This window comes from Macaca fascicularis, chromosome 1 (assembly GCF_037993035.2).
Source record: "Macaca fascicularis isolate 582-1 chromosome 1, T2T-MFA8v1.1".
Lineage (NCBI taxonomy): Eukaryota > Metazoa > Chordata > Mammalia > Primates > Cercopithecidae > Macaca > Macaca fascicularis.
This window is the reverse complement of record NC_088375.1, coordinates 118315504-118339354: the sequence shown is the minus strand read 5'-3', so window position 1 is coordinate 118339354 and position 23851 is coordinate 118315504. Positions and strand designations below refer to the sequence as shown.

At 38.0% G+C, this 23851-nt stretch overlaps 1 protein-coding gene and 1 long non-coding RNA gene across 24 annotated transcripts in view; both read left to right on the top strand.

Annotated features, from left to right (window-relative positions):
* Positions 1 to 16824, top strand: part of SLC22A15 (solute carrier family 22 member 15) — a 91742-nt gene extending 74918 nt beyond the window's left edge. For 16 of the 23 annotated variants that reach the window (XR_012428945.1, XR_012428946.1, XM_074027228.1 and 13 more), the window contains 4 exons: positions 9245 to 9365; positions 10907 to 10979; positions 13304 to 13492; positions 13798 to 16276. Coding sequence is in view for 14 of the 23 variants with exons in the window: in XM_074027228.1 (XP_073883329.1) it covers positions 9245 to 9365; positions 10907 to 10979; positions 13304 to 13492; positions 13798 to 13887 (473 nt within the window). In the remaining 9 variants the exon portion in view is untranslated. Of the gene's footprint in view, positions 1 to 9244; positions 9366 to 10906; positions 10984 to 13303; positions 13493 to 13797 lie in introns of all 23 variants that reach the window. The other 7 variants (XR_012428939.1, XR_012428938.1, XR_012428940.1 and 4 more) reach the window with 5 other exon arrangements.
* A 4420-nt stretch (positions 16825 to 21244) lies between these two features.
* LOC141409281 (uncharacterized) lies at positions 21245 to 23416 on the top strand. The gene is made up of 2 exons (XR_012428958.1): positions 21245 to 21350; positions 21837 to 23416. It is a non-coding gene; the product is annotated as an uncharacterized lncRNA (long non-coding RNA).
* Positions 23417 to 23851: the final 435 nt, after the last annotated feature.

The following is a 23851-nucleotide window of genomic DNA, read 5'->3' as shown; positions in this document are numbered from 1 at the left end:
AAAAACTGACTGGGTACGGTGGCTCACGCCTGTAATCCTGGCATTATGGGAGGCCAAGGTGGGCAGATCACGAGGTCAGGAGTTCGAGACCAGCCTGGCCAAGATGGTGAAACACCGTCTATACTAAAAATATAAAAATCAGCTGAGTATGGTGGCATGTGGCTGTACCTCCCAGCTACTCGGGAGGCTGAGGCAGAAGAATCGCTTGAACCCGGGAGGCGGAGATTGCTGTGAGCCAAGATTGTGCCACTGCACTCCAGCCTCCAGCCTGGGCGACAGAGCAAGACTCCATCTCAAAAAACAAACAAACAAAAACCCCACAAAAGCTAAGAATCCTCATAGAGTCCATTGCACCCTCCTGGCACCTGCACTGGAACAGACACTGTTATCCACGGCTTAGAGATCCGTAGACAGTTCACATCACAGGACTCTGTGCAGACAACCCCCAGTACCAGCCCAGAGCCAGGTAGACTTGATGGGTGGCTACACCCAAAAGAGAGACAGCAATCACTGCAGTTTGGTTCACATGAAGCCACATCCATAGGAAAAGGGGGAGAGTACTACATCAAGGGAATACCCCATGAGACAAAAGAATCTAAACAGCAGCCTTCAGCCTAGATCTTCCCTCTGACAGAAAAAAGGTTATTTATTAAACTGAGGCACCAGAGAAAGGCAAAGTCCAATGCGAGGAACTCCAAAAAATGATACAGGAAATGAAGGGAGAAATATTCAAGGAAATAGACAGCTTAAATAAAAAACAATGCAAACCTCAGGAAACATTGGACATACTTATAGAAATGCAAAAGGCTCAGGAAAGTCTCAGCTATAGAATTGAACAAGTAGAAGAAAGAAATTCAAAGCTCTAAGACAAGGTTTTTGAATTAACCCAATGCAACAAAGACAAAGAAAAAAGAATGAGAAAATATGAAGAAAGCCTCCAAGAAGTCTGGGATTATGTTAAATGACCAAACCAAAGAATAATTGGTATTCCTGAGTAAGAAGAGAAATGTAAAAGTTTGGAAAACATATATGGGGGATTAATCGAGGAAAACTTCCCTGGCCTTGCTAGAGACCTAGATGTTCCAAATACAAGAAGCACAAAGAACACCTGGGAAATTCATCACAAAAAGGTCATCGCTTAGGCCCATTGTCATCAGGTTATGTAAAGTTAAGACGAAGGAAACAATCTTAAGAAACTGTGAGACAGAAGCAGCAGGTAACCCATGAAGGAAAACTTCTCAGATTAACAGCAGATTTCTTAGCAGAACCCTACAAGCCAGAAGGGATTGGGGCCCTATCTTCAGCCTCCTCAAACAGAACAATTATCAACCAGGAATTTTGTATCCAGTGAAATTAAGCATCATTTTTGAAGGAAATATAGTATTTTTCAGACAAACAAATGCTGAGAGAATTCACCACTAACAAGCCACCACTACAAGAACTGCTAAAAGGAACTCTAAATCTTGAAACAAATCCTGGAAACACATCAAAACAGAAACTCTTTAAAGCATAAATCACAGGACCTATAAAACAAAATACAAGTTAAAAAGCAAAAACAACAAAAAACCCAAGGTACACAGGCAAACATAGCACAATGAATGCAAGGGTACTTCAGGTCTCAATACTAACATTGAATATAAATGGCCTAACTGCCCCACTTAAAACTTACAGAACTGCAAAATGGATAAGAACTCACCAAGCAACTATCTGCTGCCTTAGGAGACTCACCTAACACATTAAGGACTCACATAAACTTAAGGTAAAGGGGTGGAAAAGGCATTTCATACAAATGGACACAAAAAGTGAGCAGGGGTAGCTATTCTTATATCAGATAAAACAAAGCAACAGCGGTTAAAAGAGACAAAGAGGGACATTATGTAACTGTGAAAGACCTTGTCCAACAGGAAAATATCACAATCCTAAACATATATGCACCTAACACTAGAGCTCTCAAATTTATAAAACAAATAATAATATACCTAGAATAATAATATACCTAGGAAATGAGATAGACAGCAACATATTAATAATGGGGGACTTCATTACTCCACTGACAGCACTAGACAGGTCATCAAGACAAAGTCAACAAAGAAACAATGGATTTAAACTATACCTTGGAACAAATGGACTTAACAGATATATACAGAGTATTTCATGTGACAGCCACAGAATACACATTCTATTCAACAGCACATGGAACTTTCTCCAAGATAGACCATATGATAAGCCCTAAAACGAGCCTCAGTAAATTTAAGAAATTTGAAATTGTATCAAGCACTCTCTTAGACCACAGTGGAATAAAACTGGAAATCAACTCCAAAAGGAACCTTCAAAACCACGCAAATACATGGAAATTAAATAACCTGCTCCTGAATGAGCAATGGGTCACAACCAAAATCAAGATGGAAATTAAAAAATTCTTCGAACTGAATGACAGTAATGACACAACCTATCAAAACCTCTGGGATATAGCAAAGGCAGTGCTAAGAGGAAAGTTCATACCCCTAAACGCCTACATCAAAAAGACCCAAAGAGTACAAAGTGACATTCTAAGGTCATACCTCAAGGAACTAGAGAAACAAGAACAAACCAAATCCAAACCCAGCAGGAGAAAGGAAATAACCAAGATCAGAGCAGAACTAAATGAAATAGAACAAACAAATAAAAAAGATAAATGAAACGAAAAGGTGGTTCTTTGAAAAGATAAATATAATTGATAGATCATTAGCAAGATTAACTAAGAAAAGAAGAGAGAAAATCCAAATAACCTCATTAAGAAATGATACAGGAGATATTACAACTGACACCACTGAAATACAAAAGATCATTCAAGGCTACTGTGAACACCTTCACACACATAAACTAGAAAACCTAGGAAGAGATGGATAAGTTCATGGAAAAATAACAACCCTCCTAGCTTAAATCAGGAATAATTAGATACCCTGAACAGACCAATAACAAGCAGCGAGATTGAAAAGGTAATTTAAAAATTACCAACAAAAAAATGTCCAGGACCAGACGAATTTACAGCAGAACTCTACCAGACATTTAACGAATTGGTACCAATCCTTTTGACACTATTCCACAAGATAGAGAAAGAAGGAACCTTCCCTAATTCATTCTTTGAAGCCAGCATCACCCTAATACCAAAACCAGGAAAGGACATAACCAAAAAAGAAAACTACACACTGATATCCTTGATGAACATAGTTGCTAAAATCCTTAACAGAATACCAGCTAACCGAATCCAACAACATATCAAAAAGATAACCCACTACGATCAAGTGGGTTTCATACCAGGTAAGCAAGGATGGTTTAACATATGCACGTCAATGTGATACACCATATAGTTAAAAACAAAAATCACATGATCATCTCAATAGATACAGAAAAAGCATTAGACAAAACCCAGCATCTTTTTATGATTATAACTCAGCATACGAGGGACATACCTCAATGTAATAAAAGCCATCTATAACAAACCCACAAACAACATAATACTGAAAAGTTGAAAACATTCCCTCTGAGAACTGGAACAAGATAAGAATGCCCACTCTCACCACTTCTCTTCAACATAGTACTGGAAGTCCTAGCCAGAGCAATCAGACAAGAGAAAGAAATAAAGGGCAACCAAATCAGTAAAGAGGAAGTCAAACTGTCACTGTTTGCTGATGATATAATTGTTTACCTCAGAAACCCTAAAGACTCCTCCAGAAAGCTCCTGGAACTGATAAAATAATTCAGCATAGTTTCTGGATACAAGATTAATGTACACAAATCAGTAGCTCTTCTATACACCAATGGCAACCAAGCAGCGAATCAAATCAAGAACTCAACCCCTTTATAGTAGCTGCCAAAAAATGAAATACTTAGAAATATACCTAACCAAAGAGTCGAAAGACCTCTACAAGGAAAACTACAGAACTCTGCTGAAAGAAATCATAGATCTCACAAGTAAATGGAGAAACATTCCATGCTCATGGATGGGTAGAATCAATGTTGTGAAAATTGCCAAAAGCAATCTACAAGTTCAGTGCAATCCTTATTAAAATACCACCATCATTCTTCACAGAATTAGAAAAAAACAATTCTAAAATTCATATGGAACCAAAAAAGAACCCACATAGGCAAAGCAAGACTAAGCAAAACAAAACGAATCTGGAGTCATCACACTACCTGATTTCAAATTATACTATAGGGCCATAGTCACCATAACAGCATGGTACTGGTATAAAAATAGGCACATAGACCAATGGAATGGAATAGAGAACGCAGAAATAAAGCCAAATACTTACAGCCAACTGATCTTCAAGAAAGCAAAAAAAAAAAAAAAAACAAAAACATAGTGGGGAAAGGACAACCTTTTCAACAAATGGTGTTGGGATAATTGGCTAGCCACATGTAGAAGAATGAAATTGGATCCTCATTCCTCACCTTATACAGAAATCAACTCAAGATGGATTAAGGACTTAAATCTAAGATCTGAAACTATAAAAATACTAGAAGATAACCCTGGAAAAACCCTTCTAGATATTGGCTTAAGCAAGGATTTCATGACCAAGAACTCAAAAACAAATGCAATTAAAACAAAGATAAATAGTTGGGACTTAATTAAAATAAAGAGCTTTTGCATAGCAAAAGGAACAGTCAGCAGAGTAAACAGACAACACACAGAGTGGGAAAAAATCTTCACAATCTATACATCTGACAAAGGACTAATATTCAGAATCTACAACAAACTCAAACAAATCAGTAAGAAAAAACAAACAATCCCATCAAAAAGTGGGCCAAGAAGAAGAATAGACAATTCTCAAAAGAAGATATACAAATGGCCAAAAAAATATGAAAAAATGCTCAACATCACTAATGATCAGGGAAATGCAAATCAAGGCCACAATGCAATACCATCTTACTCCTGCAAGACTGGCCATAATCAAAAAATCAAAAAACAGTAGATGTTGGCATGGATGTGGGTGATCAGGGAACACTTCTACACTGCTGGTGGAAATGTAAACTAGTACAGCCACTATGGAAAACAGTGTGAAGATTCCTTAAAGAACTAAAAGTAGAACTACCATTTGATCCAGCAGTCCTACTACTGAATATCTACCCAGAGGAAAAGAAGTCATTATTCAAAAAATATACTTGCACATGCATGTTTATAGCAGCACAATTCCCAATTGCAAAATCATGGAACCAACCCAAATGCTTATTAGTCAATGAGCAGATAAAGAAACTGTGGTATATATTCAATGGAATACTACTCAGCCATAAAAAGGAATGAATTAATGGCATTTGCAGCAACCTGGATGAGACTGGAGACTATTATTCTAAGTGAATTAACTCAGGAATGGAAAACCAAACATCATATGTTCTCACTGATATGTGGGAGCTAAGCTGTGAGGACACATAGGCATAAGAATGATACAATGGACTTTGGGGACTTGGAAGGAAGCGTGGGAAGGGGCAAGGGATAAAAGACTACAAAAAGGATAAAAGACTACAAAAACTGTATATTGCTCAGGTGATGGGTGCAACAGAATCTCATAAATCACCATTAAAGAACTTACACATGTAACCAAATACCACCTGTACCTCAATAACTTATGGAAACTAAAAAATAAAAATGAAACCACAGTGAGATACCACAGCACACTGATTAAAATGACAAAAATTACAGAGATCACAAGTGTTGGTGATAAAGAGGACCTGTAACTCATATACACTACTAGTAAAAATACAAAATGGTAAAGACACTCTGGAAAATATTTAGCAGCTTATTTTAAAGTGCTTACTATATGACCCAGTTTTATTCATGAGAAGTGGAAACCTAGATCCACACAAAGACTTTGATGCAAATGTTCATAGTGAATTTGTTAATAATATCCCCAAACCGGAAGGAACTCAAATGCCCTTCAGCTGATGAATGGATAAACAAATTGTGGTATATCAATACAATGGAATATTAGTCAACAAAAAAAAGGAATGAACTATGTCCTGCTATGCTAAGTGAAAGAAACCACACACAAAAGTCTACAAACAGTATTATATTATTGTGAAATTCTAGAAAAGGTGAAACTATGGTGACAGAAGTTTGTGTGTATATGCTTTTTATAAAAAGTCAAAGGGAAGCAAAATGAATTGTAATTCTTACCCCATTTATGTATCATAGTAGAGGACCTGTACCTGTCTTAAAGATTTTTAACATGTGAACGATCAAAATGAACAATTTGCTTGCAATCACACAGTGAATGAAGTGGATGACAAAGTTGAATTTTTGCTATTTTGGGTCGGTGAAGTGTGACTGTGTCATACTAAGACATTTTTTTCTGGTGATCCCAAATGGTCTCTGAAAAACCTTCCAGAAAAATAGTTCTGAAAATTGTGTCCTTAGTAGTTTCTTCATTGGAATAAATTTATAGCCTCCTTGAGTTCAGAATTTGAAGAATACAAGTGTTTTGAGATTTCCTTTTTTAAAAAGATAGTTTAGTTTTGCTTATGTCTTTTAAATCGCTCTTTTTTTAGACCATCACTTTGGACATTCGTTGGTAACAGCCAATAATACCTGATTTTCAGATAAAGAATCCAGGGAGCCAGTCTAATGGCTGCAAAGCCTTCCTGAGCATTTGCCAGGACCAGCAGCTCAGCAGCCACACAGGCAGAAGTCCCAAAAAGAATAAGAAATAATTTTCTCATAATCAAACGTGTCTGAAATGGACATGGGCTATCTTGAGGAAAAAGTGAATTTCCCTGGTTTAAGTGGCAACTGCAGACCCCGTTGGCAGGCACATATGAGAGAAGTTTTAAGCATCAGATGGGGCATTGGACTAATGCACGCATTCTGTGGACATGTACCTGGAGCCAGGCTTCCCAAATGGACTACAGCTAGAGCTATCCTGACCCTGTCATGGAAAACTTCATCTAGCTTTGGATCTTGTGGATATTAAGAAGATAGACTTTCTGTGACACACCCTTGGAATCCAGATTTCAAGGATGGCAGTTCTTTAGCCTGTTGTTAAAGATGTGTAGTGCCTCCATACAGTTCTGAAAGATGCCATTCTGTATGGGTTGAAAACAGTCCCAGAGATCATTTACAATCAAGCAAATGTGCATATTTCTGTTTGGTTCAATGCTATCCAATAGGTTTTCCCAACTCATTCTGTTTTCTGGAAAATAATTGATGAATTTAATTTGCCCTTATTATTGGTTTAAGTGAAAATGTTGTTAGATCTCAAAAGTTGAGAAACGTATATCAGGGTAAATGCTGAAAGACATGATTCTTTATCAGAAGCACCTTGTGGCTTAAAAATACATATCCAGGACTTAGAAGAGCTAACACCTTCTTCCAAATAACCTGGTAGAAGAGTTCGAGAAAGCTGCCCCAGAAGGTGGAGTTTGGCAGAGTCTGGACTACTCTGTTGAGGGCATACTCTTTAAAGAAGATGATTTTATAGTTAAGCAGGGAAGGTGAAACTTATTTTTTGGACTGGGGCATATCTATGCCTCCCTCCTTTCAAGTTGAGAGACCATGAACACAGGTTCTATTCACTAAATTAATCCCTCTTGTAGTCCTTCCATGTATTAATTCAGCAGATATTTAGTGAGCACCAGTGTACATAGTGCTATGGGAGGTGCAGTTAGGAACACAAATATAAGGAAGATACCAACCTGGGTCTGAAAGAACTCAAAATCCCAATATGGACAGGCAAGATGGAAAAGTAAGCAGCCACAAGGCAGTGTCTGAGGCACACCAGTTGAATGAATTGGAAAGTAGGGGCAGTGGAGGTCAAATGAAAGAAAGCATATTTCATTTCAGCTGTTTAGGGGTAGAGTGGTTTCTGTGAGCCATACATTCCTAAGGAAGGAGCGAGAGTGTTCTCTCTGGCAGAAATGTCAAGGAGAATGAGACACAATTACATTTGGTGATGAGGACATTGCTGCTGACCTTCAAGAGTAGGAATTTAAGGAGAGGATGGTATTGGAAGCCACATTGTAAGTTGCCAGGGCAGGTGCATTGGAGGAAGTGGAGTGGTGGTCACTCACTGGGACGTTTGATAGGGAACGATAGGAAGTACAACAGAGTCAATGAGAACTTTTTTGCCTCATAAGGAGTAAATTGTTATTTTGAAGGTAGAGGCAAATGATTATTGAAGGGGAGAGGTTAAACTTTTATTAAAAAAAATCATTAAACTGTAGAATCCCAGAAAGTATAATGTTAATAAAGGAAAAAAAATAAGATAATTGTTAGCATTTTTGGTAAAGAAATGAACTGACATAAAATACATTTTTTGCATTTTAAATAAAAGCATTACATTAAGAAACTAAAATATTACTATTGATTAGTAATTCAAGTGAGAAGTTGAGTAAAAGTAATTTCATATTTAGATTCTTGTTATTTACAGAACATTGGTCGGGCGTAGTGGCTCACACCTGTAATCCTAGCACTTTAGAAGACCGAGGCAGGTGGATCACCTGAGTTCAGGAGGTCAAGACCAGCCTGGCCAACATGGTGAAACACTGTCTCTACTAAAAATACAAAAATTAGCTGTGTGTAGTGGCAGTTGACTGTAATTCCAGCTACTCAGGAGGCTGAGGCAGGAGAATCGCTTGAGCCTAGGAGGTGGAGGTTGCAGTGAGCAGAGATGGCGCCATGGCACTCCAGCCTGGGAGACAAGAGCAAGACTCTGTCTCAAAAAAAAGAAAGAAAGAACATTAATGTCTTTGATCTTCTGATAGTAATTGAAAGGCATTGTTCCTTACCTTCTCAGTGAAACACTAGGGGATACAAACTGCATGTAAGAGCTTTTCTGTAGCTTACCTCTGTCTCATGTATTTATCAGGGCTTGTTGTGCAGACCACTGTTTTACATCATTGATTATGTGAGTAAGAGGGAAGAAAGGAGAGTCAAGTTATACCCTTGGAAGATGAAACTTATAATTTCCATGAAGCTTACTTTATGACAGTACAGAAGTTTTCAGGGTACTCTGTCATTCAGGAGTGAGTGAAAGTTTATCACACTTAATGACACCAGTATGTAAGTTTTCAAGGGTAGAGCCAAAACACTGAAAAAATAGTTGTGTGTGTTTGTGTGATTACTAAACCTTCTGAATGTGTATGTGGTTATACTACCTCTTTGCTCTTTGAGATCAACATGAATGCCGCCTGCTCCATCAAAAGGAAATGTGCCATTTAGAGGAATTATTTTAACTGTGGGTCTCACAGGCATTTCTCTTGTCCTCCTCAGACACAGGTGTGTTTGCAGTGGTGAACAGCCATTCCTTGTCCTTGCTGGGGAAGCTGACCATCAGTGCTGCCTTTAACATTGTTTATATCTACACCTCTGAACTTTACCCTACAGTCATCAGGTATGTGTCTCACATAGCCTCATTCTTCACACATTCTACACTTTGTCGTCCATTCTTGCACCAACAGAGGTGTGGTACTTATTTCATCTGCTTCTGGAGTTAGTGTGGGGCAGCAGTAATTCAGCAAGCAGTTTAGGCTAAGAGCCTGCCTTTGCAGACTGCTCTCTGCCTGCTCTGCTAGGAAAATGTCACTTTATGGTAGACTGAATTCCTTCGTGTAAGTTGTAAGAGAAGTACTCTATGCTAGGCATATTCTATCACCCAAACAGTGCGCAGATGCTGTTATTCTTTTGGTGAATTTTATTTATTCAGTCACTCATCCTGTATCACACATCACAGACAAGGGGACAAGCTCCCTATTCTCACAGAGCCTCCATTTTAACACAAAATAGACACATTTTAAAATGATAATTTCATATAGTAACAAGTGAATATCAGAGTTAAACAGCAATTGTTAAAGCTGGGTTCTTAATGAATAGGATGCGTTTATATTGAAAAGGATAAATATCCAGCCTAAATTTTCCTTTATAAAATAAGTCTGAAAGCAAGAAACACACCCAAATTTGAAGGATGGGGGTGCAGCTGAGGCTTTGCAGAACTGCTTCTGTGGTCTGGGCAGGTATTCTCTCAGCTGGCTCTTTCTCAGTCTTTTAGAGGATCTTTCCAAACAATCCTCCTTCCCTTATCCGTGCAAGAAGCCTCATGGTTGTTTCTGCCTGTTAATTTAAAATTATTTTTCCCAGTAAGAGATCAGAGTGTCTGCATTGGCTAGTAATTTCCTAGTTGGTCCTGTAACCTACTTTACGTGGCTACTGGCTATAAAACTAGCATGATGATTTTGTCCAAACTGGGACAATTTTGAGAGCAAATGTGAGTATGAACTTTTCAGCTGGGATTACAGAGTGCTGTATCCCTCTACCCAAAACCATTAATTATCATTCTCTCTCCTTCCGTCTCTCCTTCCTACCTTTTTTATGACTGCACTCACTATAAAGGTGTTCTTGGTTTCCTGACAGTACACACTTAGTCAATTTCTGTTTATATGCTTGACCCGTTAATTGTTAATTAGTTGAGTTTAAATAAATGAGCAGCCTTTTCAGATCATAAAACCCTGGCTCTTTGTAAGAGACCTAAGGCGTAAAAACCCATGAGAACTTTTAATTTAAAAATATTCAAATGCTCTTTTCTATATCATCCTTTGTGGATCCACTGTCCCATATGGTAGTTACTAGCTTTGTGTAACTGTTTAAGTGTAAATTAATTAAAATTAAATAAATTAGACATTCAGTTCTTCATCCTTCCTGGCCGCATTTCAAGCACACAGTAGTGCATGTGTCTAGTGGCTTCCACATGGAACCGGGTAATTACAGAACATTCGTAACATCTCAGGAATGTCTAGTAGGCAGCTCTAGAACCCACTGTTCTCTATGATCCTGTGCTTCCACTTCAGGACATGTTATTCCATGCCCACTGCTGCCCCCCAAGGGTCTCTTAATTCCCCCGCTAGAACTTACTGATGTATTTTTCCTTATGCTTTTCAGGAATGTTGGGCTTGGAACTTGTTCCATGTTCTCCCGAGTTGGTGGGATTATTGCTCCCTTCATCCCCTCACTGGTTGGTTTGTACCTTCTAGTTTTGTTTTTCTTGATTCTCTGCTTTGGAAATGCTTATGCTTTTGAGTAGAAAGAGGTGATGAACAGATGTCATTTAAGATCTGCTGACACAAATGTGAACCTTGTCCCTTTTAGATAGTACTCCGTCAGGGCAGACGGACTCTTATCGAGGATTCATTTGCCTCCAGTGGGTCTGATTTTTTGTTCATCTGAATTCGTTGGAGGGCCTGCTATTGCCAGTGTACCCCATTCCTGTCCCCATGAAAAAGTTAGTCAACTAATAAGTATGTATGACACTTCTGCTGTGTGCTGGGCTCTATGCTGAGCACTTTCTACATATCATCACATGCAGTCCTCATAGTAACCATAAAAGGTAGGCATTGTTGTTACCCTTGTATTAAATATGAGAAATGCTACAGAAAGAGGTTAAATACCTTCCCCCAAGAACACACCTCTTGGAAAATATTAGAGGAGAAATATGTCTCGCACTGTGTCTGTTAATATGTTTTTTGAAACTTTCCAACTGTTATAGTCAAAGAAAGGGAATCAGATTAAATGACAGCCCTAAAATCCTTCATCTTAAAATGCTCAGATTCTGTGAAAGAACCCAGAGGACCCTTATGCAAGTCTCTCCTTGGTTTGATTTGTGACTTTCCCCAGCTGAGACATTTTGAAAGCAACTAGATTTGATGTGGGACTTGTTGACCTGTTCTGTAGACAACTGTTCATTACTTAGGCAGGTCTCTGAAATGCCATTGTAACCTTTTCATTTTCTGAGGTGCAGTACATTTCCCTTCTCTGAGTATCTCCATGTCTCATGGTTAATTTTAGGTCACAAGACCCTTCTTGAAGGAGTCATGTTAGGTCTGTGTTTTATTCTGCAAAATATAGGTACTGTTAAAGATATCTGACTTTGGATAGCTATCCTAGAACATTATAATACCCAGCACTGTGTCTCTGTTGCTTCCTATAAGGTTAGAAGAAGGGAAAGTGTGTGTTCCCCTTGTTTCAAAAACAGGCCCACAGTGCTGGACATATGTTTGCATGTAGATGGCTAGAGATGAAAGATTCTCCTCCTCCCTCTTCCTCCTCATCCCCATCTTCTGCTTGGTTCTCTCCATCTCTCCCTTCTCCTCCACCTTCTCCCTTTTCTACCTCCTCCATTATCTCTTCACTTTATTTTTTTTTATTTATTTATTTATTTTTTTTGAGACTGAGTCTCGCTCTGTCGCCCAGGCTGGAGTGCAGTGGCCGGATCTCAGCTCACTGCAAGCTCCGCCTCCCGGGTTCACGCCATTCTCCTGCCTCAGCCTCCCGAGTAGCTGGGACAACAGGCGCCCACCACGGCGCCCGTCTAGTTTTTTGTTTTTTTTAGTAGAGACGGGGTTTCACCGTGTTCGCCAGGATGGTCTCGATCTCCTGACCTCGTGATCCGCCCGTCTCGGCCTCCCAAAGTGCTGGGATTACAGGCTTGAGCCACCGCGCCCGGCCCTCTTCACTTTAAAAAATCAGGAAAAAATTGCCTGAGGGGAAATCCTAATTAGTAGTGAACCTACCCACAGAATTTGGAAGCCTAAACCAGAAGATCATAAAGCTTAGCTGGAATTCTAGAATGTTGATCAGCTCCGAAAAGCCCCAGAGAAGCACCCTGGAAGCAATTGTTTTTCATGTTTTCTTTGAACCTGTTTGTGATGAAATGCTTCTGTTTTCCTGAGAATATGTTTTGGATCTCTGAAACAATTGCTTGTTTCACCAGCCCTCTACCATGCTCAATTTAGAAGCTTATAAGCCATATGTATATGGTAGGGTTGGGTTTTTAAAAGAGTTTTTACACCTTTAATCCCTGGAATTCTCAGTTATGGTGTTAAGGTATATGGGATGGTTTGGCCAATTCCAGGATTGAGAACTTTAAAGTTCATCATCAGCAAGTATTTTGGGGTGCCTCTGTGCAAAGTGGGCTCACCTGGAATGGAAGCTGAACTACGAGATGTCCTGTCAACTCTGGCCATATAGGCCTGCCTGCTCAGAGGCAGCCTGGCCTCTTCTCCTGCAGTACCCACCCCAGGCATGAAATTACTGCTTCTGATCTGCAAACCAGTACTGTTCTTTTATTTACTCACTCCCATATCTATATGCCTGAGGAATCATTCTCTGATTTCCCAGGATAATTCTTCATGTGGAAAGAAGTGGTTTATAGTGTAGTCTACTGGGAGGTCATGAACTGGGTGGTAAACATGACAGTTTTTCAGTCATGAGACTGCTTGCGTTACTTGCAAAGGAAACTAATGCTCTGGTTTGTTTTCATTCCACTACCCACCTCTGCAGAAATATGTGCAATGGTCTTTACCATTCATTGTCTTCGGAGCCACTGGCCTGATCTCCGGCCTCCTGAGTTTGTTATTGCCAGAAACCGTTAACAGTCCGCTGCTCGAAACATTCTCCGACCTTCAGGTGTATTCGTATCGCAGGCTGGGAGAAGAAGCATTATCTTTACAGGCCTTGGACCCCCCACAGGTGTGATATTTTTCTTAATTATTATACCACTCGGATGGTGGCAGTTATTGAAAAAAGGAAGGTTTGCGTTAAATAGAACTGAGCAAAACTGCTGGAAAACAAAGGTGGGATCTAACAGCAGCTGATTTTCAGAGAAATAAAGATGATCGATGATTCATGAGCTTTCCTAGAATATTTTAGGGGCTATTTATTGGGGAAATAGATGTCATATAAATACATTTGTCAGTTGAATAGCTAGATGGTAGTTTCCGTTTCAGAAATGTCATGACATCATTTCCCTGCCCTTTTCTTCTCTCCTGTTTCAGTGTGTGGACAAGGAGAGTTCTTTAGGGAGCGAGAGTGAGGAAGAGGAAGAATTTTACGATGCAGATGAAGAGACTCAGATGATCAAGTGAAGAGCCCCAGATTCCCCCTAAGAAGCAAAGGATCATCTTTTATGCCTCTGGCTAAGGCAGGTTCTTCCATGAATATTAAGAGAGTTGTAAAAAGAGAGGCTTGGCTTGAACGTACATAGATGGTACCCGGCGTGGACTGATGTTTTTAGGCACAGAAGTTGGAGAAGAGATTTCATGAGAGACAACATCACTGCATTGAGAGAATAGTTGTTAATTTGTTTAGAATTTAAGTTCTGCTCAGAATCATAACATCTGGCCGAACAGCCCAAACCCACATGCCAGAGTGGTAGGCTCATTTGTTTCTAGAGGTTTCATAATGTCGCTTTTCCTTCATCATGATCTAAATAAAGGCAGATATGTAAAACTTCTCACTATTTTGATGGGGTAAGATAAGCTATCCTTAAGATTTAATCTTTACACCACGTTGGACATTTGCCCCTATCAGTTGCTACTCAGGAATCTTCTGGTACAGGTTAACATCAGCATTTTAATTTTGTGTCCAGGAAAAAGCACCCAGAGGTCATCTATGTGTCCCGAGACCCTCCAGCTTTTTCTCAGCTGATGAAATAAGAGTCCTCAGCTTGGTTCCCAGCCTGCTGGTTGACTTGGGCTCCTCATGCCTTGAGTCCCACTGATGATTCATTAGGAAAAGCCAGATGTACCAAAGCGGTTTACTCAGAGTCAGGAGTGTAGCTCTGGCTGCCTATCAGCTCCCTTGGATACTACAGTGTGTGATTTCTTCCTTTCCCACTAATATGCACATCCAGAAAAATTTCCATCTGAGATTCTAGTACTTCAAAATCATGCATAGTAAATGAGAAAGCCTTAAGTAGAGGGCAGTTAAACAGTGACATGTTGAGCACCTGGAGGGAAAAAAAAGGTGCAGTTTTTAATAATGGAGAAAATGAAATTATCTTTGATAAATTTTTATTTGTTTTGCTTTCAGTATTGTACCATGAGGGATTTGGACAATATTTAAGAACTTGTCCTAGATCAGCCCCGACCTGTTTAATCAGAATGGAAGGTTCAGTAATTTCACAGGAAATGTTGGTTTTTCATTAAGTGCTACCAACTTTCAAGTGAATGTTACATTTGATTTCCTAAAATCATGTCTTGAAAACATGTTTTCCCATGAAACGTGAATACTATCTCAAATAGGAATATAAACCTAGAGTCAACAAGCTTAGGTAGCACTGATTTAGGTCACTTTCCCAATGAGGAAAATTTCTGTGTTTTCAGAATTTCCATTTCTACTAACCTCTTGGAGAAAAAGAAATTGAATTAGAGGTAAATAGAAGACGTCACTGTGGCTGCTTCTGGAAGTGCTGGAAGCATCACCCCAATTGACTCCAAATACTGTCATGTTTTCTTGCACATTGACTTCTGGTTTCCACTGTATCAGTATGTACCTTTGTAATTGTTATTTTTATGTCTTTTATGCCCTTGATTATTAATTGGGCTCTTCATAAACAGAGGCCATCTCTGCTACTGTTTATTTTTCTCTGCTGTGCCCAGAACATTGGCCTAGACACAGTAAGACCTAGTAAATATTACTGTTTCTAGCCATCAGGGAGATTGCGGAACTCCTCCCAGTATAACTTTTGCAAACTCCAGGCAAATCTGACCCAAACTCCCAAATTGTCAAATCCTGCTTCACTTTCTCTGGAAAATAGACACCTTCTCAACATCAGAATAGGAAGAGAGGAAGAACTTACAAGGACATTTAAACGTTCTTCTTAAATGGTGGTTGGGCATTTAAAACACTGAACTAACATATACATAATTTTTGATTAGTTGGTGCTTTCTTTGTATTATAAGAGTAATATATCTCATTACAGAAAATTTGGAAACTAGAAATTAAAAAATGTATCACCCATACGTCCAGCATTGAGAGAAAACCAGTGTTACGGCTTTGTTCCATTTGAAGATCAATTGGAAGTGCATCTCTCTATTGGCACTGGGTTCGATTGCCTCTGGCTAATAGAGTTCAATTAGTTCTATCCCTGGGTTTCCTTTCTTAGCTGTGGGGTGAAAGGTAGGAGGGAGAGATCTACAATTTGAATACGTGTTACTTAATAAGGCTCAGCTGGCCATCAGTTCCTTATGTCAGATGTGTCATTAAATTTTTTTTCTAGATGGTCCTTGAGCAAAACTTAGTAATTACTTTTTTTTATTTCCACTGCCTTTATAAAATCAAAATTTCCTCCTTTTGATAATAACTGTTGAATACTATTGATGTAGAGAATGTGTACATGTGTATATTTGCATTGATTAAATTATTGGAAAACTTTTCATTGATAGGTAATGTATTTTGATTGTGCAGATGGTTTGTAGAAAGTATCCTTTTTTTATTCTATTCAAAATTAAATTTTTTTTCTCCTAAAATAAAGCAAGAAAAGTAAATGTAAGATATATAAGAAACCCCAGAGTTTCCAGGGTGAAAGTTCTCATTAGCAGCTTGTTCAAAACATTTACATCACACAGATATTTTGAAAGGAACCATGTTGAAATTTTCTGAGTTTATGAGTTATAACCACAGCCCAGTAAAACCAATACTTGTTATTTGGCTACTTCCAAGCAATGCAGATATTCTTTAGTATTTAAAAATGAGCAAATAAACAAAATGAGGCAAATAAATGAAGAAAATGAGTTTCTGAGGCACTGCTTAAGTGACCATAAATCAGACACATATTTTTATGGTGGGCAAATTGATGAAGATACTTTTAGTAGGCGATTTATATTCATAACAAATACATATTGAAATAATGTCACTACTGTATCAGAATTAAGAAACAGCCTCGCATTAGGACTTCTCCATACAAATTCTTTATCATTGGTTCTTAAATTGGAAAAGTACCTATAAATGATTACATTTTTTAACTAAATAAAATGCAGATATTTTGGCTTCTTGTGAATTTAATAAAGAATCATAAAACATAGGCCTTTTTTTTGTTCTCCCAGAATGTCTCAAAATCTACAGTAGTAGCTTTGACAAGTTGGGCAAATGCAGAACCTGCTAATGAGTTAAGTAATATGTGGACAGGGGTTGTAGCAAAGTTGTAGACTGATGGACACAAAAGTTAACTATCCAAATACTTCTAGAATGAGGAAAATGCAAAGACACTGCATTGTGGAAAATCCATCAATGTAGAATATCAAAGGAGAAAGAGCTTATGATTGCCTCAATAGAAAAATAAACATTATTTGACAACATTCAACATACATTCAAAATAAAAGCTATTAGTAGAGTAGGAATAAAAGGATGCTTCCTTAATAAAATAAGAGATACTATAGTAGATATGGTAAATTGGCACACAGCATCTCTTCACCTTCCTGGTACCTTGGCCTTTAGCCTTTTTTTTTTTTTTATCATAACCCACAGTAAGAAATGTGTTTTATATATTCATCCTGTCATACTTCCCCACTTATAAATATATATGTACATATAAAATATCTATGAATCATAAACATGTATATATTTTATGCAATAATACTTAATCTTGCTAGGCACACTAATAACTTATGTTCTATTTCACTTTTTAAAATGCCATTTATGACTCAATAAATGGATATCATGACCCGCTAATAGATTCCAACCCATAGTTTGAAATCCACTGTTCTACTCTATCTTCTTGTACTACAGAAGCTTTGAAGCTAAAATGTACATTTTCTGAATTTCTTGCAGATAAGTTTACCCCTTGCAGCCAGGTGAAGTTTGGTTTCCTTCAATCAGATACAAATGGAACTTGGAAGGTAGAAACAAGGTGGAGGCCATACTTTTGATGAGTCTGCTTTTTTCTTCACAGTGGTGGAGCCATTTGGTTTTTTTGAGGCAGTATCAGCCAGAGATGTTGTCAGTTGAGCAATAAGATCTTAAGATGTTTTGATAAACCTGGAGTAATACTTCTAGTATTCAAATGGAAAAACAAAGATCCAAAAATATTCAAGACAACTCTGATAAAGAAGAGCACACAGAAGGTACTTGACTTTCTAGATATAAAAACTTACGAATCTGTATTGTTGGTCAGCAGTAGACAAATAGATCAATAGAACATAACAGAGATTTGTTAAAGATAGCATGACACATTAGAGTGAACAATTATTGATACTAAGTCTTCTCACCATAACAAAAATAAATTCCAAATAGATTGAAGGCCTCAATGAAAAACAGCAAAACTTTAAAACTATTTGAAAGTTATAGAATATTCTTATGACCTTGGAAAATGGATAGATGTATCAGACAAGAACTAAAAATCATAAATTATTTTTTAATCGATATATGTGACTTGATCTAAATTTAAAACTTGTTTCTATATGACTGAACATTCTACAGAGTTAATGGGAAAGCAGCCTGGGTGCAGTGGCGCACGCCTGTAATCCCAGCACTTTGGGAGGCCAAAGTGGGCGAATCACCTGAGGCCAGGAGTTCGAGACCAGCCTGGCTAACGTGGTGAAACCCCATCTCCACTAAAATACAAAAAAAAAGTTAGCCAGGCATGGTGGCATGTACCTATAATCCCAGCTACTCAAGAGGCTGAGGCCAGAGAATCGCTTCAACCCAGAACGGGGAGGTTGCAGTGAGCCAAGATCACGCCGCTGCACTATAGCCTGGGCAACAAAGCAAGACTCCGACTTAAAAAAAAAAAAGAAAGCAATAGATTAGGGCAACATTTATAAGCAATAAGGATTAATATCCAGACTATATGAAGAGTTACTGCAAATCAGAGATAAAAGCAATAAAGTTTACAAAAACTATGATTAGGCAATTTATAATTCATAGATGAAAAGATGCTCAACCTCACTACAGGATCAGGGAAGTGCAAACTGAAACTACATGAAGATATCTTTAAAAATCCATTAGATTGGGAAAATAAGAGTCAGAATATCAAATGTTGAAGCTATGAAGAAAAGGAATTTAGTGACATCCTGATAGAAGCATAAATTTATTCATCAACTAGGTTGTCAGCGAGTGGGGATGAAAATGTACATAGTCTAGGATTCAGAAATTCTGCTTCTATGTATATCTCATGGAAGAGTGTTTTCAGAAATTTTTACTATAACCCACTGTAAAAAGTTTTATACTGTGACACACAGTACACACACCTGCACACATACCCATATATGTGTGTGTGTGTATATATATATACACACATAGATATATAATTGAAATGGTGTTATAAAACAATACCTACTACCCTTAATATCTGCACTGCATTATATTTTGTTTTATTTCATTTCATAAAGAACACTAGTGAAGACACACTAAAATGATTTCACAGTTTTGAATGGATCAAAACATGCAGTTGGAAAAAGTGAAACATACTGCCCTTAATATTTGCCTTGGTACTTGCCTGATATACATGCGTATAGAATGTTCATTGCAGCATTATTAGTTGTAATAAAACAATGGAGGTAAATACCTTCAGTAGGGAAATGTATATATATAATTTCATATGCATAGGACGAAGTAAAAACATAGTTCTATGATTGAGGTGATTGGATCTCAATAATGTTGAACAAAATGTTGGCAAATTTTTACTGGATCAAAGTCCTTTCATGTTTAAATTTTCCAGTGAATGATTGGAGTACTTGCTAATTAAAGGGATTTAAATGCTTTTCATGTCATACTTTAAAGTGAAGACTATTGATATTCTGTTACAAAAATATAGAAATCTCTTAATCCCACCCAGATGAAGAATTATCCCTTTTCCCCATGGAGAAAGTCTATAAACTTGCCCACCTGCAAGTCTCAATTTATCTTCAAAAAGAGCTTTGCATTTGTGGAAACATTTAGACAACTTTTCAGCCAAGACTCTTGAGCTATCTTATGAAGCTTAGAAAAGATTACATATTTATTAAAAAATGTGAAGGGCAGATGTAGCTAAATTAGTATTAAAAGAACTTCAGTCTAGACCCTGAAGAACAATTGATTTTGAATAGAATTGATTGATACAGTTGCTTTGCTTCAAAATATAACTTTAAGAAATGGAATGAAATGATGGTGTATGAATGTAAAAGCACACAGTCAACTTGGAGGACTTTAATTAATGAGTGATTTACCAGTATGTGTGCAGAGCTTCTAGAAACCATGTAAGATAAAGCATTATGCAAAAGGAAGCCATTAATAGAGTCTGTAAAGGTGAGCCTTGTGGAGCACAGCACCACAGGAGGAGTGGATCCAGAGGGGCAGAGGCAAACAAGATATTCGCTCACCACTGGGAGACCCATAAAAACTGGTGAATATCTGTCACATCCGATGATTACGGCTTTAGAAGCATTCAAGCTAAGCAGTTCTTGGTGGTGATAATACAACAGATTAATTTGCTTCCTGGAGTCACTTTTATTCTTATAGTTGTATGTCACCACATCAATGTAAAAGAAGAAGGACTTGGCCAGGCACGGTGGCTCACGCCTATAATCCCAGCACTTTGGGAGGCTGAGGCGGTTGGATCACAAGGTCAGGAGATTGAGACCATCCTGGCTAACACGGTGAAACCCCGTCTCCATTAAAAATACAAAAAAAAAAAAATTAGCCAGGCATGGTGGCGGGCGCCTATAGTCCCAGCTACTCGGGAGGCTGAGGCAGGAGAATGGCTTGAACCTGGGAGGCAGAGCTTGCAGTGAGCTGAGATCTCATCACTGCACTCCAGCCTGGGCGATAGAGCAAGACTCCGTCTCAAAAAAAAAAAAAAAAAAAAAAAAAAGAAGGACTACAACATGCCTTACACTGTCTACAACTAGGATGTGATTTGCCAAACAACTCCCTTTGCCCTCTAATGCTTTCAGTGGGTACTGAATGACCTGAGGACTACATCAAATACTACATCTCACCACACTGGTGATTCTTTTTGAGGAAAACAAAGATCAACTATGATCAGCAGATGCCTTAAGGCCTCACACTTACACACACACCACCCCATTTCCTTGATAATATAAAATAGCAAAACAGTGACCTGAAATGAATTGTAATATCTATAATATGCCTGTCTCTGATGCAGCATGGTTAGACTGGAAAACTTAATTCTGAAGTTGACAGGGAAGAAAATTGGCAAAGGCAGCAATTTACTTCCAAATAATATTCTTTCCAAATTATTTGTTGTAATTAATTTTTTCTTGATAGTTTCCTCTGAGCGGATACTATAACCAAGGAAGAGCAAGAAAATGAAGAGTATTTTGCTTTTACAGGAAGAATGGCAGCCAGAAAGACCAGTGGTTAGGAAATGCCAATCAAACCAACTTTTCTTTAAAAAATACTCCCAAAGGCCTTCTTAGTTTTCATAAGTAATGGGGTCTTGCATTGGTTTTCTATTGATGCTATAACAAATTACCACAAACTTAGTGGCTTTGGACAAGATGAATTTATTTTATGACAGCTCTGAAGTCAGACTACGAAATGAGTCCTAAGGGGCCTGAATGAAGATGTCAGCAGTGCTGGTTTCTGGATTCCTTTTCTGCAATAAAAGGTAACATCCACAGGTTCTGGGGATTTAAATATGGATAGCTTTGGGGGAGAACATTATTCAGCCTGTCACAGGTGTCTCAAAGTGTGTGTCAAAAGATCCTAGGTAGACAAGATCTGGTAGAGTCATCAGTGTATGTTATTAATTTAATGAATAATTCAGTCATCACCTGGAGAAGCCAGACAGAAATCATGGGTAGCAGCTCCAAATCTCCATTTATTGTTGATCTTTTCTAACTATTTAACTAAGCCTGAGGTCTCCCACTGAGACATTTTGTCACTTGTTGTTTGAAAGAATACCCTGCTTACAAAATAATTTAAAACTCACAAGTCTTTGTTTTTGAGTTTCATTTGTTGCTGTATCTTAACAGTTTTTTTAGCAATTATCAAAATCAGCCAGTCACTTCTGTTATTACTTATACTTTTGTTATGTTCTCTGTAATCAACCTATACTTTTCCATCAAACTCTGTTTTGTTTGTTTTGAGACAGGGTCTCGCTCTGTTGCCCAGGCTGGAGAACAGTGGCGTGACCCTGGCTGACTGCAACCTCCGCCTCCCAGGCTCAAGTGATCCTTCTGCCTCAACCTCCCAAGCAGCTGGAACTGAAAGCATGCATCACCATGCAGGGCTAATTTTTTTGTAGAGGTGAGGTTTTGCCATGTTGCCCAGGCTGGTCTTGAACTCCTGAGCTCAAGAGATCTTCCAGCCTCAGCCTCCCAAAGTACTGAGATTACAGGTGTGAGCTATCACCCCCAGCCTTCTGTGAAAGTCTTATTGTGTCATTTAATAAATGATGATGTCTTCCCTACTAGGCCATAAGCTCTACAACAACAGAGTACATGTCTTTCTTTTTTCCAATCCATAGCACTGGGCCTAGTGTGTCATGGGCATTCAGATTACTCTTTCATATGAGCTCTATTGTTACACTGAACTCAAAGGCAAGCAGGGACCATATCTTATTCATCTTATTTACCCTAAAAACTAGCATGGTATCTGGGACACAGTAGTCACTTACTACATTTCTGAATGAATGGATGCCCAGACACAAGGCAGTCATGATTAGTTTAGTCTATTCAGTAATGTACTCAAGAGGGATACTCTTCCACAAAATCAATTTGAGAAAAGGACTTTTGATTATTTATGTCTGAGAAAGCTGTGTATAGATACTAGAAAAACCTTCATTTCACCTTAACCTTCTCATTATCTAATCTCACCATTTTGTGTAAAGTTGTAGTTAGGATGAGAATATATTTAAGAGAGCACTGATCCCTTTTTTATAGGGTTAAAGATGTCTACCTTGAGAAAGGAGGTAGGCAAAGAAAGATTAATTAAATAATAATCTTGTCCATGTACCTATAGACTTATTACTATGGTACTGTTCAGCCTACTGATTTGTAGAATGAATGAATTTGGTGATTTTAAAAAATTGAGATATCTCCCTGTCTCAATAGAGAGGCAGTCTATCCTATGATGGTATTCTTTGGACAAATTTTTGACATAGTCACCAATATTGTAGTCTTCAGGTCTTTTAAAATAATTCATCTAATGGAAACACCATATAAAAGGTTGAGAAATGATGTCTATTTGGTTCTAGGCATTTGAGGATCATCAAACACATTAAGAAAAAAGATCATTAGGTGTTTGATCAATGTTTAGGTTTTTCTGTTTGCTAGATAACTCAGAAGGTGTCTCTCATATGTTGACTAAATATAGGTTACCTTTGATTTGTCAGAGGAATGCTATGCTGGAGGAATGCATAAATGGCTGAAAACAACAGAGAGTAAAGCCTAAGGGGAAAGTTTGACAGGCTGGTTGTATTTATGTATTCATCCTGCCACATCCTCGAAAAAGGTATTTATTGTTAAGTAGGTTCCAAAACATCTTCAAGACCAGAAAATGCCTTGGATGCCACTGGGCTGTTGAATTCCTTAGTTATTGATTTACTAATGTCATCATGAAACAATTTATGATCTTCCCAATCCAGTACCCAGGAGAGGGAAGGGCTCGATAAGGATTTAGCTGATAAGGAGGAGAAGAATTGCAAGATTGAAGACCCAGAGCAGCAGCAAAGAATTTTGAAAAAGAAATTTCACTAAAGAGTAAAGTTAGTGTTATTTTGGTTATGTGGAATATTAGAGTGAATTAAGTAGAAGAATAAAATCACTAATAAAATTGATTAGCAAGGAGGTAATAAAATCACACCATTGAGAAACAGATGCTAACCTAGACTTTGTATATCTTCAATTTCCTTTCAAGCATTTCAAACCTCCCCAAATAGCTTCAAATTTATCCTTAGGTAGATGTGCACAAAAGGTTTCTTCAGCTACTTTCTAGTATTCAAGAGATTATTTCACGGAAAAATCACATTTATTTATTCATCAGTTATTTTGGTAAGTATTCTAGGTGCTCGATTAAAAGAGATAAATGGCTCACGCCTGTAATCCTAGCACTTTGGGAGGCTGAGGTGGGCAGATCACTTGAGGTCAGAAGTTTGAGACCAGCCTG